At 33.2% G+C, this 18139-nt stretch overlaps 1 protein-coding gene across 1 annotated transcript in view; it reads left to right on the plus strand.

Moving 5' to 3' along the window:
• The window catches only part of LOC114328537 (inter-alpha-trypsin inhibitor heavy chain H3), a 90632-nt gene that overhangs the window by 65998 nt on the left and 6495 nt on the right, over positions 1-18139 (plus strand). The window contains exons 10-13 of the mRNA XM_050653668.1: positions 1935-2006; positions 10521-10562; positions 10701-10772; positions 15927-16049. Of these exons, the coding sequence (XP_050509625.1) occupies positions 1935-2006; positions 10521-10562; positions 10701-10772; positions 15927-16049 (309 nt within the window). The remainder of the gene's footprint in view (positions 1-1934; positions 2007-10520; positions 10563-10700; positions 10773-15926; positions 16050-18139) is intronic.

Raw genomic sequence — 18139 nt, forward strand, 5'->3', positions numbered from 1 at the left:
TATGAGTTATTTTTGATTATTTTTACGTATATTATACAGCCTTAAAGTTATCTCTGGACTATCTCTGGACGAACTGGAACAAATCCGTCTTTTAGTATCGAATCACAACAAAATAACATGGGATGGAAACTGAAATATAAGACGTCTTTTGATTTCGTTTTACAGCGAAATTATTATTTTCTATTAGTCTTACTCCTAACTGAGTATCGCGACCAAGTTTTCGTTGGAATTTTGCCACGCTGAACAGGAAGGAAGTGAGATGCAAATTATAGATCTCCCCTGGCGTTCCTTGATTTCAGCATTCGGTTGGTTTGTTAATAATAGTAACCACGAAAGCGTTACCAGAAACTTGATTTCAATAAAAGTTTTATTTTTAATATTATTTTTAATTTTATAATTAAAAAAGAATGTGTGTGTACTTTGTACGCACGTAAGAAGTTATACTTCTATTATATGATTATATGATTATAAACGAAATTAATATACTTTTTATTTATATTTTATTTAAATATTAAACTAATTGATACTTACTACTTCTCAAACATTTTTATTAAAACAGTGCCAAAAATTAAAATAATAAAAGAATAAAACACACACAAACACATTAAAAATGCCACAAATGATTTCTGAACATTAATTGCCGGAAAATTTTTTAACTAAATACGTATTTTCTGAAAATAAAATTGTATAATAAATATACTTACAATCATAAAATCTATAAAAAAATAAAAAAATAAAAGTTTCTATTGGGATTCGAACCAACTTACCAGCGCGGCTGGTATTGGCGTTGTATTGGGGTTCACTCGCATTAAACGCTTCGCCACGGAGACAGTGTGTCATTATGTGCGAAGATCGACTAACTAAACGGATTAAACTTTTGACAATTTTGAATTATGTAAATCAAATTATTTTGATTTTGAATTGAAATGATTTAGAATTGAAAAATACAGCAAAGCATAGAGTAAGAAAACAATATATTAGGTGAATATTGATAGAAATTTTGATGGTAATCAAATTATGTAAATAAAAGTACTACATATTATGTATTTTGGTAGGTTCAAATAGGTAGGTACCTATGATACATTTACAATTATTACGTACCTGTTGCTTTAAAAACTATTTAAAAATCACTACAATTATAGCCTTTTTTGTTTCTGTCCTCACAACAATAAAATTAATATATTATACATTTGTTTACCTTCATATTGAACAATTATTTATTATTGACAGATCATTTCAACACCCAATCAGAGCCCGTATAACGACTAATAAATTTCGCAATCACTTGCATCGTGCAAAGTGGCTATGTTCAAATATCATAACAAAATTTGATCAACTACTTTTAAAACACTTACCAGTATAAGATTCTTTAGCTTTGAATAAGCGAGATCGTAGATCGTTCCGGTTGATTGTTGTTATCCACAGTTCTCTACGCCTTCGAGCTAATAGGTTTTTTATCAGTAATTTTGCGGCACTCATACTAGTCACAGTTTGATGGACTTTCACATTGGCATGCAACAATCATCTCTCCTATGTTAATAAGTCCAAAATATAATATGAAATTTATTTAAAAGGGCAGTATAACCATTAACTAACTTTTTGTTTGTTGTTTCTCTTCCTACAAATTTTAAAACGCAACAACCATACATAACCAAACCACAGTCCCACAGCTGTGCCACAGCTGCCATATTGGATAATTTTTGTCATGTCATTTGAACATCCAATCAGAACAAAGTTGTAATGCGACTGCGCCGGGATCAAAAGTTTTAATCCTATTAAAATTCACCCTCATATCGCGCGTAAAGAAGTATAACTTCAAAAACTTTGAAAAATATATTCGCTATTATATGTATATCGCTCGTCATATCAAGATACTCAGTTATAATCAATACATCTGTCGATAATATAATAAATACATATTTTTATTATTTTAGTTCGAAGTGAAGGACAAGAATATTCGACCCCGGCTTTTCACGCATACGGAAGAGGTGGACGACCTGCTGGAGGTTAGTAATTTTTTTTTAATTTATTTTCTTAAGAGCCTAGGCGCAAATATTTTACCGAGCGAATCGACACTTACTCTCCTAATCCTACTTTTACTTTATTTACACGGTAAATCACGTGTAGTAAAATTCTCACTGGTATGGAAGCTTTAAAACTGTCATTGTCAGTATCTAATACACACACATATAAAGTCCTATTCATGAGCATTTTTCAGTGCGTCACACTTTTTCGATTTCTTTTTAACGCATTAAATTGTATGTGACAGAAAAAAGGCACGTCTGTGATTACAGACATTTATAACATTTATTCTAGTTATTCTAGTTGTCGATAGATGGAGCTATAATCGAAGAAAAAATTATTTACGAAATATATAATATATCTACGAATATAATCTGTGCAATTTATCAGACTATGCAAATCAAAGAAAATAGCATTTTATAAATGCAATAAACACAATTGATTTGTTTTTATACCAATTGCAAATAAAATGTGACAACTGTCAGATTTAACTAAAATGTCATGTTAGAGTAAATGTCATAAATGTATATTATCACGGACTTACCTTTTTTTCTATCATTTGTGACGCACTGAAAAATGCTCATGAAAAGGACTCTAATAACTATGTAGTAGATTAGGCAAGGTGTGGGCCGCTCTGTGCATCGAGGTGTAACGCCAATATTAAGGATTGAGTGGTCTAGCTAGTGATGTGAGTCGAGAATATTTCCGAGCGGATATTCGCGAACATTGGAAAGTTTCCGAGAATATTCGCCTATAAAAAATGGAAATATTCTCCTGACCGCGAATATTCCCGAAAACTTTCAATGGAAAATTCTCGAGAATATTTCCGAAAAATTTCAACAATGTTTCCATAATATTTCCGAGAACTTTTGAGAATGCTTCCAAGAGCTTTTGAGAATATTTCCAAGAGCCTTTTGGACATAAGAGTCAGTGACGTAATTTGAATTTACATGGAAGTAGCGCTATTTAATTCACACGGCCGGCGAACCTATACCACTGCCAATTACAGAAGGAACATTGTTTTGAACATTACCTAATTTTATACTAAAAATTCCTAAAGGTATACTAAAATCACAATAAAGATGCACTAGAAATAAACAAATTAAGACACGTTAAATGTTTCGAGGAGTACTCCCAAACCATGATTTACAATGTATAAACTTTGCAAATCATCATTTGGGATTTACAATATATATACTACATTGTAAATCATGATTTAGGAGTGCTCCTCGAACATTCAATATGTCTTGGTTTGTTTATTTCTAGTGCATCTTTATTGTGATTGTAGTAGATATAATGCATGGGAATATTTCAAAAGTGAAATAATAAATAAAGAGAAAAAATTCAAAACTACAATAAAGTTATATCATTAAAACTTCCTGTAAAAACTAGATGAGGTTCAATCCTTAATTGTATATAACATTATTGCATCTAAAAGTGATTTACCGATGCTTATGGTCATAGAGGGGAAAATTTTAAATGTTCACAGAGTGTTAAACAGAATTGCCTGGACGATGAACTATTTTGGATAAAGTGGCAAAAAGTAGCAGTTGTGTTAACACCAATTGTGAAATGGATTAGATACTTTATTGGAAGGCAATATGTTTAAAATATCCCAGGTTGTCGAGGCATTTAAGGATACAGAAAATATTTTTACCGAGTATATTCCATTACTTCCAATCAGTAAGTCTGAAGAAAAGGAATGCTTTTCTAAATTCGAAAATAGAAAAAATGGCAGTGAAACCTTTGCACTATGCTGCAAACTTACCTGATTCTTCTTTAACAGGACAAAGCCTCACTGGTGAAGAGCATATATTAGCTATGCGGTGTACAGACAAGGTATTAACCAATCATCCCAAGTTTATTGATAAAAAAGAAAATATTTTTACAGAACTAACAAAGTGCTGTGCAAAAGCAGACTTTTTGTCAATGGACTTTATTTGGCTTTCAGCACGATCAGTAGATTGTTTGCTGGTTACAAGGAAAGTGCACCAAAACTTCTTTAAAAGATTAGGCAATTACAATACTGGGATTACCAGCTTCCTACGCCGACACAGAGCGTAGTTATAGCACATAGTATTTTATACATAATAATAGGAGAAATAGACTGACTAGATGGAGCAGGGAAGTTAATGTATAATAGCTCATTCATAATGAAAAACTCCTAAAAGACCATAAACGTGGAAAAATGGTATGTGATGAGTTTCTTTCTTATCTGTTGGAACCAGGGCAAGACTCTAGATCCATATCAGAAAATGAAAGATTAAGCGAGACGGAGAGAGACTCTTCATAATGCAGAGTCCAGCTTGTGTAAAGAAAATTTCTCTGACTCACAAGAATAGACTCTTATTTTTATATATTTTAAAATTATAATTCCTAAGAATTGTGTAGTTTCTTCTGTTAATATTAGTTAAGAAAAAACTTCCAGCTTTAATACTATAATATAGGAATACAGATTACCTGAAGTAAGTTCCTATATTATAATTAATTTTGTTTTGTTCACTGTAATGTTATCTTTATTATTTTAATATTTTTTTAAATAAAATAACTTTGTTTGTTTTAATTATAATGACTAATAAAAAATATTCAGAGTATTTTTTAAATATAAGTTAAATAAATTTTAAAAGTAGGTATTTTTGGACATTTAATTTTTAACAGATTTTTTCTGCAGTCGGAAGTCGGAATACAACAACAATAAGTAAACCTAACTACTGATTTGTATAATTTATTATAATAATTTTAATAAAAATGCAATATTTCCATAAGTTTCCGAAAGTTTCCAATATTCCCGGAAAGTTTCCGGAAACTTTCCGGCGCTCGAATCTTCCCGGAAATTTTACATCACTAGGTCTAGCCATCTTTGTCTGTCACATGCGCTGGATCGCTTGGTTTTTTTTTCTTGGGTTTGTATGACTGCGGACCTTTGGGTCCATTCGCCCATCTAACCGATTTTGCTCATTTTTACATTAATTTCAACTACTCTATGTTTAGTTTAATTCCCTATTTATACATTACAATATTATCATATCATTACTATTATTATTATTTTACATTCACATTTTTTACTTTTTTTTTCATTATATTATTCATTTTTTTATTCAATTATATTTTTTTTTCCTTTTTTTTTTGTTATAATTTTTTTTTTGTTTTTTTTTGTTTTTTGTTTCTGTTTTTGTTTTTTTTCCATTACGGTAAGACTAAAACCCGATTCATCCTCGCGGAAGTTATTCGTCTTCTGAATGGTTTCTGTTTTTTTTTTCGCTTGGTTAAAAGAGATAATAGACCACCGATCGACTGTTTCCGCGTTACGCTTTTTTGCTGAGTATGCCTTGTCTACCCTTAATATGTCTATGCATACACTACTGTCAGTGTCACATATTTAGTGGCCTTGTCACCATATTCTGTTCGTCTGAGTGCGTTGTATGACAAAGATAGCGAATGTTCGATTTGGAAAATATCACCACGGTCATAGTGTTTATTTTTTGCGAATCCTAGAAAAAATAACAAATATTTTTGAAAAATTTAAACGCAGAATTAAAGATTACATCATTACCGAAGGTAAAAAGTCCTTTAGAATAAACAAAAGGTTTCGTTTGAATGAGAAGTTTGAAATTAAAAATGACACTCAATTTTCTCTTCTTTTTCACCCATTTAACGTAATAAACATTATTAGTGTAGGAAACAGAGGTTGAACCTTACAAAATGGACACAAGTCCGGTTTTATTTTTTTCTTTTCGTTATATCAAGGGGTGCTTATTATAAGACTAACTTTTTCTGAAAAAATTTCGCCCCGGAACCCCCCTTTTCACCCCCTTAAAGGGGGTAATTTGTGGTTTTTGCGGAACGTAGCCCTTCCTGTACCTTCTACAAATTTTTTTTTATAGAAATATGAAGAGGACTATATTTTCCACGATTTATTTTCCGACAGCATATGTCTATCATCCACCGTTTAGCGGGGGTGGCGCCCCAAAGTTGACAAGTTTTTAAAAAAGGTGTTTTAAAAAAATATATTTTTCCCTAAATGTAACGGAAATTAAGAAGATATTCTGCGGTAATTATTCACAAATAAGTGACTAGTTTTTTGGTATAGGTTTCACTTAAGGGTAATTGCCCTATTTCTAATTACAGGGTGTTACATTTTAAAAAAACCCCCTTTTTATACCATCTGAACCGTTTATGCTAGAGTAAAAAGACTTTCAGCGATTACCCATGTACTGCTGCTATTTACAAATTTGTATAATGCACCCCATTTTTTCCCCGGAACCACCCAAAAAAAAGAAGAATTAATAAATAAAGTGATTTTCTGGGAATCCTTCACACACAATGTCCTTTATTAATATTCTTCATATATCATTTTGTGCACGTTATTATTACCCATGCAGGGACACTAAAAGCTATTTCCTAGTGCAACCCCTGTAGCAAAAAAAATAAATAAAATGGGGGGTTGAAATTTTTTTTTGTTTTTTGCTTTTTGATCCATATGGGTATATGCTTCATCAATAGTGCTTTCCAAAAATATATATGGTTATTGCAACATCCCTGCGGAAACCACCCCAATCCTTGAAAATATACTGCAGAAACCCCTTGTCGAGGATGTTTGTACGATTTTCTCATTACCTATGCATTCTATTTAAACAAAACTTATACAAGGTTAAAGACCACTATCTACTCTAAAAATTAGATCCTATCCATTTTTTTCGTATAAGCAACCGTTACGGTACAGTGGCGCCGTAAACCTCATATATGCTTTGACGGGCACCAGTTTTTTTTTCGTCATCTGTTCGTTTTATTGATAAAGTACTTATGTAAAATAAAACAACACAGTGTAACCTACAAATTATGACCTATGCACATTTTACAATCTTTGCGCCCCCATGCCACAGTGGTAGCCAAAAATCAATTTTTGCATATTTTCGCCACCTACACGCATTTTATTGCATTAAGTCTACCTTAATAGCACAATATTTACCCTTAAGTGGTCGCTTAGCAGTGGCGGATACAGGGAGGGGTGATGGGGTGATCACCTCCCCCCCCTCTCAAAATAAGTGATATTATATTCAAAGATTATAAAAATATTAATTTATTTTTATAGAAATACTTATATTATTATTTTTATAAGAATGGCGTACTCTTTATGCTTTACCGACAGTGGAGGATCCAGCTTCGTTAAGAGGGGGGTGCCAATTGGCTAAATTTCTATAAAAATAAAAGAATATTTTTATAATCTTTGAATATAATATCACTTGGTTTGAGAGGGGGGAGGTCATCACCCCCATCACCCCTCCCTGGATCCGCCACTGCTTAGCGACCACCTAAGGGTAAATATTGTGCTATTAAGGTAGTATTAATGCAATAAAATGCGTGTAGGTGGCGAAAATATGCAAAAATTTATTTTGGGCCACCACTGTGGCTTTGGGGCGCAAAGATTATAAAATGTGCATAAGTTATAATTTGTAGGTTACACAGTGTTGTTTTATTTTACATAAGTACTTTATCAATTAAACGAACAGATGACGAAAAAAAAACAAAAACTGGAGCCCGCCAAAGCATATATGAGGTTTGCGGCGCCACTGTGCCGTAACGGTTGCTTATACGAGAAAAATGAATGGGACCTAATTTTTAGAGTAAATAGTGGTCTTTAACCTTGTATAAGTTTTGTTTAAAAAGAATAAATAGGTAATTAGAAAATTGTAAAAACATGCTCGCCAAGGGATAGGGGTAGTTTCTGCAGTATATTTTCAAGGATAGGGGTGGTTTCCGCAGGGATGTTGCAATAACCATATATATTTTTAAAAAGCACTATTGATGAAGCATATGCCCATATGGATCAAAAAGCAAAAAACAAAAAAAATTTCAACCCCCCATTTTTTTTTGGCTACAGGGGTTGCACTAGGAAATCGCTTTTGATGTCCATGCATGGGTAATAATAACGTGCACAAAATGGTGTATGACGCATATTAATAAAGGGCACTGTGTGTGAAGGATTCCAAGAAAATCACTTTATTTATTAATTCTTCTTTATTTTGGGGTGGTTCCGGGTCAAAAATGGGGGTACATTATACAAATTTATAAATAGCACCAGTACGTGGGTAATCGCTGAAAGTCTTTTTATTCTAGCATAAACGGTTCAGATGGTATAAAAAGGGGTTTTTTAAAATGCAACACCCTGTAATTAAAAAAAGGACAATTACCCTTAAGTAGAACCTATACCAAAAAATCAATCAATTATTTGTGAATAATTGCCGCAGGATTTCTTTTTAATTTCCGTTACAGTTAGGGAAAAATATATATTTTTTAAAAACATCCTTTTTAAAAACTTGTCAATTTTGGGGCGCCACCCCCCGCTAAACGGTGGATGATAGACAGATGCTGTCGGGAAATAAATCGTAGAAAATATAGTCCTCTTCATATTTCTATAAAAGAAATTTTTTGTAAAAGGTACAGGAAGGGCTACGTTCGCAAAAACCACAAATTACCCCCTTTAAAGGGGTGAAAAGGGGGGTTCCGGGGCGAAATTTTTTCAGAAAAAGTTAGTGTAATAATAAGGACCCCTTGATATACCAGAAAAAGTAAAACCGTTTTCCTACACTATACAGGGTGTTTCATTAATAATTGTCCATAAAGTAACTGGAGAAACCTTAGCACAAAATACGAAGATTTAACCTAAAACACTTAAATAAAATGTTGTTTATTACTGAGTTACAGGGTGTTTTATCTAAAAATTTAAAAACTATTTTTGCTCAGCATTTTAAAACTATTCGACGTATCCTTTTTATACTTGGCAGAAAGTGCGGCTACTAGACACCCTACTAAATTATGATAAACAAACGTTTCTAACTACTACCAGAGGCGTACGACAGGGGATGGTGAATGGTTGACCCTTCTCAAATTCTACGCCACTGTAGGAATTACTATTTTAGTGCCATTTTTAGATTCTACAATACTTTCTACGTAAATAATATACTCTTCATTGGTAACGATAAAGTCATTAGTTTTCGAGATATTTGAAGTTAAATATGAAACTGCACAGTTATTTTGATTAATTTATGATATGATTCATATGATTAAAATTTAAAAATTATTTGTACCCAGTACTTTAAAGCTATTTGGCGTATCCTTATCATACTTGGCAGACAGTGTAGGTACTGGACACCCTACTAAATTAAGATAAATAAACGTTTCTAGCTACTACCAGAGGCGTACGACAGGGGATAGTGACTGGTTGACCCTTCCCAAATTCTACGCCACTGGCGAAATTGCTATTTTAGTGTAATTTTTTTATTTTGCAATACTTTTTATGTAAATAATATACTCTTCATTCGTAACGATAAAATGATTAGTTTTCGAGATATTTGAAATTAAAAATGAAGCGACACAATACACTGATCAAAATAACCGTGTCGTTTCATTTTTAACTTCAAATATCTCGAAAACTAATGACTTTATCGTTACGAATGAAGAGTATATTATTTTCATAGAAAGTATTGGAGAATCCAAAAATTGAACTAAAATAGCAATTTCGCCAGTGGCGTAGAATTTGGAAAGGGTCGACCATTTACTTTCCCCCGTCGTACGCCTCTGGTAATAGCCATAAACGTTTGTTTAACATAATTTAGTAGTTTGTATAGTACTGATACTTCCTGCCAAGTATGAAAAGGATACGTGGAATAGTTTTAAAATGCTGAGCAAAAATACTTTTTAAATTTTTAGATAAAACACCCTGTAACTCAGTAAGGAACCACATTTTATTTTTAAGTGTTTTAGGTTAAATCTTCGTATTTTGTGCTAAGGTTTCTCCAGTTACTATATGGACAATTATTAATGAAACACCCTGTATAGAAATTTTCAAGGACTTTCTACCTTCGCTAGTGATGTAATATTTCATTATGCGTTTAAATTTTTTAAAAATACTTATTAGTTTTCTCAGGATTCGAAGAAAGTGAATGCATAAACAGCTTCTTGGTCCAATACTATTTAAATGCATTAATTTTTTGCGAATCCTGAGAAAACTAATTAGTATTTTTGAAAAATTTAAACGCAGAATGGGAGGTTAAATTATTACAGAGGGCTGAAAGTCTCTGAAAACTTCTATAATGTTCATTTGAATAAGTTACAGGGGTGGAACAAAAAGAGAAAAATTAGTGTGATATTAAATTGTAAATAGTTTGTTCAAAGAAACTTTTTGTTTATTCTAAGAGACTTTTTGCCCTCGGTAATAATGTAATCTTTCATTGTGCGTTTAAATTTTTCAAAAATATTTAAGTTCTCTCAGGATTCGAAAAAAATTAATGCCCTTAACATTGGACCAAGATTTTGCGCCTACTCTCTTAAATCATTATAGAAGCAAATTTTATACCAGTATAACTGAAAGTTAAACTACGATGAATATTACTAAATATTTATTAACGCAAATGAAAGTTAAAATGTTGCTTGTTCTATATACGTAGGTACTATATTTTTTTGTTGTATGTATTTTATTAACTGATATTTTATTTTAGGTCAACACAAAGTAGCATACTCCGCCGTCTCATCCAGTTCATGTAAGTTGATAAAAATTTTCACAAGAAATATTTTATGTTTTAAAAGATGTTCTTGTATAATTTTGGATATTCATTCATTCATTGACAATTTGACATAAAAAATAATAAAAAAAATTATGTTTTAATTTATTTTTACAGTCGTAAGCAACAGAGAATCTGTTGTACATGTACAACAAATACCACGACCACGAAGACCAAGAGTACAAACAAGTAAGTTAACAATATTAAAAGTTAGTTTGTATATAACAAAGAGTAATGACACACTTTCTATAGTGTACACTTATATAACAAACAGTAATGTCATTTTTCCGCGTAGACAGATTGCGGCGAAAAGTCGCAGAACACACTGCGCTATTAGCACAGTTGTTGCTGGTTTAACCGTGTACATTCGTTTTATAGTATTTTTACTACAAAAACGTTATTACGTAGGTCAAAATTTTTGACGTAAAAGAACTGTCAAAACATTAGAATGTGACTTTTCATTATTGCCGTGTTTATCATAAACATAGCAATAATGAAAAGTCACATTCTAATGTTTTGACAGTTCTCTTACGTCAAAAATTTTGACCTACGTAATAACGTTTTTGTAGTAAAAATACTATAATATATTACCCTGAAGCTGCTACGACTGCTGAGATCATTCGAAGGTTTAATAATTTATTTGACCTATTTAATTCGTGTTAAATACCAAACATTCATTATTCATGTCCATTATTTAACAGCATATTTTTATCACCCCGTACATCACATAAACCAATTTGTTATCATATTTAAACATGTGCGGGATATTTCATTTGTTTAATTGTTGCAATTTATAAACAATATTTTGGCAATGGACATTAAATTAGCTGACTAAGATAAACCTTTGTTCTCTTGTCATGTGGGCTGTGACCCAATTCATGTTGCCAACAAGAGAATATACATTTTAGAATCATTCTTTAGAATCAACTCAAGCAGTCAAGATGTAACTTCAAATAGAGTCTTCAACTAACTCGCGTATAAGCCATAGTCAGTACTAAGCGTTCTCCCGGGGTAACTTCCCTAGTGTCGGTCTTTATAAATAAATTATCTAAGTGCTATTGGTGTTTCAATCAACGGAAGAGCAGCCTCCACTGAGCCCCCGAAGATTAGACAAATCGTCTAACATTTCTAACCCTAAGCCCTACAATAGAGCTATTAGTTATTCTGATTACCATAAAGATTTTTTATTGAGCCATCCCGGTCGTAACTTTTCGCCTTAGATATAGATATATTATAGATAACAAGATGGCTGTCTCTACAAAACGAGACTTCAAATACTTCAAAGGCGCCGACGAGAGTGTCACTACTGTTTGTTTTTAATACTGTGGTAAAACGTTGTCAATGAGTTGTGGCATTTCTTGTTTTACTCTTCTTTTGGCCTTTATGCTTTCCTTTTATGATTTTTTTAGTTCTTCTGGAATTATAAGATTTTATGATTTCCTCACTTCTTATCCTATCCTGTAGTCCTTTTCCAGCAATCCTTCTTAAGATCTTCATTTCGTTGGTTTCCAGATGTCTTCGTGTTTTGCTTGTATCTGGTCTAATAACTGACTTATATATTTGTTTCCAATCTTAGGTGTTTGTTTTTCCAAATTGTGTCGTTTATGCATCCGGCCGTTCTACTGGCTTTAATTATTTGGTATTTTACCTCTTCTTCGATATTGTTGTCTGCTGATAGATTAATTCCCAGATATTTGAAAGTCATTACTTGTTGTATAATTTGATTGTCTAACTCCAATTTGCATCTTATTGGTTCTTTGGAAATTACTAAGTTTTTGTTTATTGGGCTGATATTTTCCTATTCATTTCTTTTGTGTTATTGTTGAACACGTGCAATAATCTTTGTAGGTCGTCTTCGCACTCTGCTACTGACACGGTGTCATCAGCGTAACAGAGTATTTTTATCTCTCTATTGCCCATTTTGTACCCTCTTTTTTTCTTCACTTGTTTTATTATTGCATCCAACATTACGTTAAACAGTAGACGGCTTAGTGAATCTCCTTGCCTGATTCCTGTGTTTGTTTCTATGGGTTCTGTTATTATTCCATTGACTTTCATTTCTATTTTATTTCTTACATATATATTTTCTATCAGTTTTATGATATCCAGTGGTACATTTTTGTCATATAGTAGGTGTATCACATCTTTTAATTGGATTCTATCAAACGCTTTCTCTAGGTCTATGAAACAGAAAAAGGCTGGTTTGTTATATTCTAATGATTTCTCCGCTATTTGCCTTATCACAAAAACTACATCGTTACATGATCTTCCACTTCTATATCCTTGTTGTTCACCCGATGTATATATATGCACGCCATTATTTTCTCCATCATCTTGCTAATACGACGCTAGCCAACGCTTGAAAACATGGACGGCACACAAAGAAGAAGAAGATTGTTAGTATTTCCGTTTGGGATATTATTTTCCATCACGTGTTGAATTCTAATAATTGTAATCTCTAATATTTTGCTTTCCAGTTCTTCTTTGGGATCGAATTCACTGGTTCCATTTTGAGTAGGTCTACTCTTGATGTTATGATTTCTGTAACTGGTACAGAAATCATTTGATTGTGATCGAAGCTGGTTGTAAAATATATCCTCACGCCGTCCGTTGTTATTTACTTTGTAATAAATAGGTCGATTTTGAGACTTTTACTCTTGGATTTGGGCTGATTTTTGTTGGTTTATATGGCGCACATTATCTTAAAGAACGCCACAAAGTTTTTCTCCGTCATATATCTCGTGTCCATATATCCCCGGGTACCTATATGGCGTATGTAAACGTTGAAATCTCCTGCTAGAACCACAGTTTCTTCAGATTCTCTCCTGCAAATAGAAAGAAATTTTCAATTTTTCAATTTTTCAATCCGTTATATGCTTAATACTACCTGATTTCACTCCAAGGTGTTTTTGATATAAATTGGAACTCCTCTGTATTGTAGTGTGTCTCTTCTTCCTATGACATTATAGTTGCCGTTAGTCTTAGCTAAGCTATGCTGATCTGCATTAGTTCCTTAATTATAGTGCCATAATCTTCAGTCGTTTGAATGGCATTGTAGAGTTCTTCATATTTTACGAAGAAACCGTGTCTTTCTCTGCTAATAACATGGCTTGAAGTAGTTCCCCTTTCATAACTTCCAGAGGTTGAAGTATCTTCTCTAAGTTGACTTTTCTTTGATTTCGGCCCAGTCGTCTGTAATTCTTGATGATACTGCAAAAGAACTTGGCTAAGCTCTACCTTCTTGTATTTTTTATTCTTTTGCAGTTTGTGTATATGATACTCCAGGATTAGCTGTTCTGGAGACTGATGAATGCGATGGCAATACCGGTTTTGGAACTGGTTGATTCGTATTATTCTTGGGTATTTAATTGTCCAAATGTTCGGTGTGTTTCTTACAGACTATCCTAAACTTACAATCAAGCTGCAGTAGAAATAAGCAATCCAAGACACGTTAAATACTAGGAGCGCTCCCGAATCATAATTTACAATGTATATACATTGTAAATCCCAAATCATGATTTCCAAAATTTATACATTGTAAACTATGATTCGGGAGTGCTCCTAGTAGCATTTAATGTATCTAGGTTTGTTTATTTCTACTGCATCTTGATGGTAAATTTAGTATAGTTTGCTGTATGATCTTTTGCACAGTTGCAGTATTTTACTTTGTTTTGTTGTCCTTTGATCTGAGGATAGTCCTTTTGTAACAAATTCATAGATATTTTATGCACCTCAGTATTCTGTAGCAGTTACAGCATTGAAAGAGTCATCTTTCAACTCTAATATTTTGTAATCTATTGATCATTTTAAAATAAAATCTACGTTCATAACGCAGACCATCGTATCGTATCCTCGCCTATTTTACCTGGCGATCGATACTATGGTACGAGCGATACATACTATGAAGCGAGGGTAAGCGCCACGTTGTGAGCGCCCACCTAGTACCGACCATGACTGGTACGACTTTCATCACTTTTCACTACTTTTTCCTGAATCTCTGATGTTCTTGACAAACTCTGAGTGTTGTCCACATTACTTTGTTAGGTCAATTGGTGGGATCCTTACCCTTTTTGTTTCGTTTGTTCCGTTGTAATGTTACTTAGAACTTGAAATCTATTTCTTGTCAGAACTTGGCTAGGCCCCTCCCGGCCCTCTCTCTGGTATCGTTGAGGTTTTCGCTCGAATTTCTTTCTCTGTACTTAACCATGTTGAATGGTTCTTCTTCCGTTAGACAGAATGTCGTTTGTTTTCAAGACTCTTCTTTTCTTGTGATGTCTACTTCACGTCTAGACTACTCGACGACTTCATCGGAACTATTGATAAAGACGAAAAAGCCAGAAATGCGTATTTGTGGATATCTTGTTGGCCATTGTTAGGTTCCGATACTATATCTATTCGTCATTTTTCAATCAACAGTCAAACATTAACCGTTTAAACTTTCTCCATCTAGCTATGCATATTTTTGTATAAACCTATACATTCAACCATTTAATGCGAGTTATGCCGTATTAACTGGACATGCGTTTAACTAGTCTTAGATAAAACGTTGGTTTAAAAAAAAGTGACATTTGTGAACCGTTTAATTCATTAAAAAAATGTCAAATTCAATAATCTAATTAAAAATGAATCTAGTACAGAAATACAGTCGACCCGCTTATTAGAATAGCGGTTGTAGGAATATCCCAATTTAAGGAATAGAAATTTGAGGTCCCGAAGCGTTTCTACTAGTCACCGATGATCAGGTATTAGAATATCCCGGTTATAGGAATACTTTTGCTTGGTATGAAGGCTATTCCAATAAGCGGGTTCCACTGTAACACCTAGAACAATATGCCAAACTTTGTAGATAAATATATAAGATATACGACTTTGCATACAGTGCCGAACGCGCTAATAACCGGCAAAATAACGCAAAAGATGGAAACCATAATACATTGTGAAGTAAAAAGAGATGAAACTAGTAGAGGTGGAAATTATCGATATAAACGTAAAAAATAACATTATCTTACATAGTTTCCCACCTTTAGATGTATCCAAGGATTATGTCAACTGTCACTGTGACAGGAAAATTTTATAAAATACTTCTGTCACAGACGTCTAATAGTGGGAAATTATGTAATGTAATATTAATGTATACGTTTATGTTTATATCGATAATTTCCACCTCTACTAGTTTCATCTCTTTTTATTTCACAATGTATTATGTTTTCCATTTTTTGCATTATTTTGCCGGTTATTAGCGCGCTCATCACTGTATAAGATAAGACATTTTAAATTTAGACATTAATATTTAAACCTAGGCTATTGTAGATATATTTTAAATCTTTTTTTTTTGTTATGCAGCAACACATAAACCAACACCACTACCAACACCGACTGAAACATCTAAAAACGCCACACTAGAAGACTCTTTAAAATGGTTGTCGGCCGCTTTAAGTGAAAAGAAAACTTTAACCGTGCCATCAGGTAAGATTTTAAATTTCTAAACATTACTTATGCATCGTTGCACCAACAGATCTTAAGCTCCAGCTTAGCTAAGCTCTACTTATAGATAGGGCCTCCTTGAATATCACTTACGTTACAACGTAATTTTAGATTCTTACCTTATTATCAATTATATCTATTATTATATGTTCGTAAAGACACTTTTTTACTGTTAAGACTACTATTCTTAATAAAGATATTATAGTAAAATATTTTTTATGTAATAAGTGCCAAGATATGAAAGAAACCAATCAATCCAATTTGTTGAGTTTATTGTCCGATCTGTCTTATTTGGCCTTGTGAAGAAAATAACGTTTAATAAAACTTTCGCTTATTAGATAGGAATTAAAAAAATAATATGTTAATGTACAAATACAAATACAAATATTGTACATCTACCTTGGTACAAACGTCAATGAAAATTGGGACCATTCCCTAGAAATCAAATGTAGGATAGAAAAAGCAAGGTCTGCATTTCAAAAAATGGCTAAGCCATTCAAATGTCATGCTTTATTGATACCCATAAAACTCATTACTACGATGTTATACTTTTCCTACACTGTTGTGCGGTGTTGAGCCGTGGACTCTTACAGACACCACCTGCAAGAAAATGAAGGCTGTCGAAATGTGGCTTTATCATCGAATCCTGAAGGTATCTTATACCGACCACGTTTTTAATCAGGATGTTTTATTTACATTACCAAAAGGAAAAGAGTTGTTAACCACAATAAAAACAGCCAAAAACGAATACCTCGGTCACATCGTGCGGAACAGCGAGAGATATGGACTTTTTCTTCATGTACCATGTCCTTTCAGAACGTTGGTCACCATCATAGCTATCTTAGTTTTATTCACTGCACCCTAAATAGCATGCTTGTATCTATACCATACCAATCTCGCAAGTTCTTCAACCATGAGGTTCTTCTTCGTCCTGGACTGCGTTTGCCTGCTATTTTTCCTTGCATGATATTTTATAGCAACCTATATTTGGGACCTCTCATTACATGTCCGAAATACTCCAGCTTTCTCTGCTTGATGCTTTTTATGATCTCAGTAGTCTTGCTGAGACGTTCTAGTATTGTGGAGTTTCGAATCTTCTCCACCCAGGAAACTTTTAAAATTCTTCTATAGCACCACATTTCGAAAGCCTCAAGGCGATTTAGATCCATTTTATTCACAGTCCAGGACCGAAAACACGTAGCAACGAAGTAGGCGGATCCTCAATGCCAATTTTAGGCCTCTGTTACATAACACCTTGGACATCCTTCTAAAAGCGGCTCTAGCCTGCTCTATCCTAGATCTAATTTCGCCGTGACTTTCTGCGTTACAATTTAATTGCTGTCCAAGGTAAAAGATTTTATCAACTTGTTCAAGTTTGGTATTATTTACATATATAGAAGGTTTTATATGCTGTTATTTACTTGTTACGAGTATTTTGGTTTTCCGTATGTTTAGATCCAGACCTGCCTCCCTACAACTATCAAGTAGTGTTTGCAGGTCTTCTTGAGTAGAAGCTGGGAGTATCCGCATATCGCAAATCATTGATGACTTCACCGTTCACAAGTATTCCTTTTTGTTTTCAGAAAGTGCTTTTCTGAAAATTCTTTCGGAGTAAACGTTGAAAAGCAGGGGTGACAAGATGCATCCCTGCCGTACTCCTCTTTTAATATTAAGAGCCTGTGATTCCACACCACCTACTGATGTTGTTTGATTCCAATATAAATTTGCAATTATTCGAACATCTCTGCCGTCCAAGCCAATGTCTTTTAGAGCTTCGATCAATATAGAGTGATTAACATAACCAAATGCCTTTTGGAACTCAACAAAACAACAGTATATGTATACAGATATATCTCGACATCTTTGAGCAAGTACGTTCATTCCAAACAGTGCCTCTCTCGTTCCAAACCCGTCACGGAAACCAAACTGTGTGTCATCCAGGTATTCGTCGCATTTATTGTAGATACGACCAATATTACCTTCAGAAAAATTTTCAATAAATGGTTTAACAAATTGATGGTTATATAATCAGCACAGGTTTTTGCTGTTGTATTCTTAGGTAGAGCTATAAA

The sequence above is a fragment of the Diabrotica virgifera genome, chromosome 6 (genome assembly GCF_917563875.1).
Source record: "Diabrotica virgifera virgifera chromosome 6, PGI_DIABVI_V3a".
NCBI lineage: Eukaryota > Metazoa > Arthropoda > Insecta > Coleoptera > Chrysomelidae > Diabrotica > Diabrotica virgifera.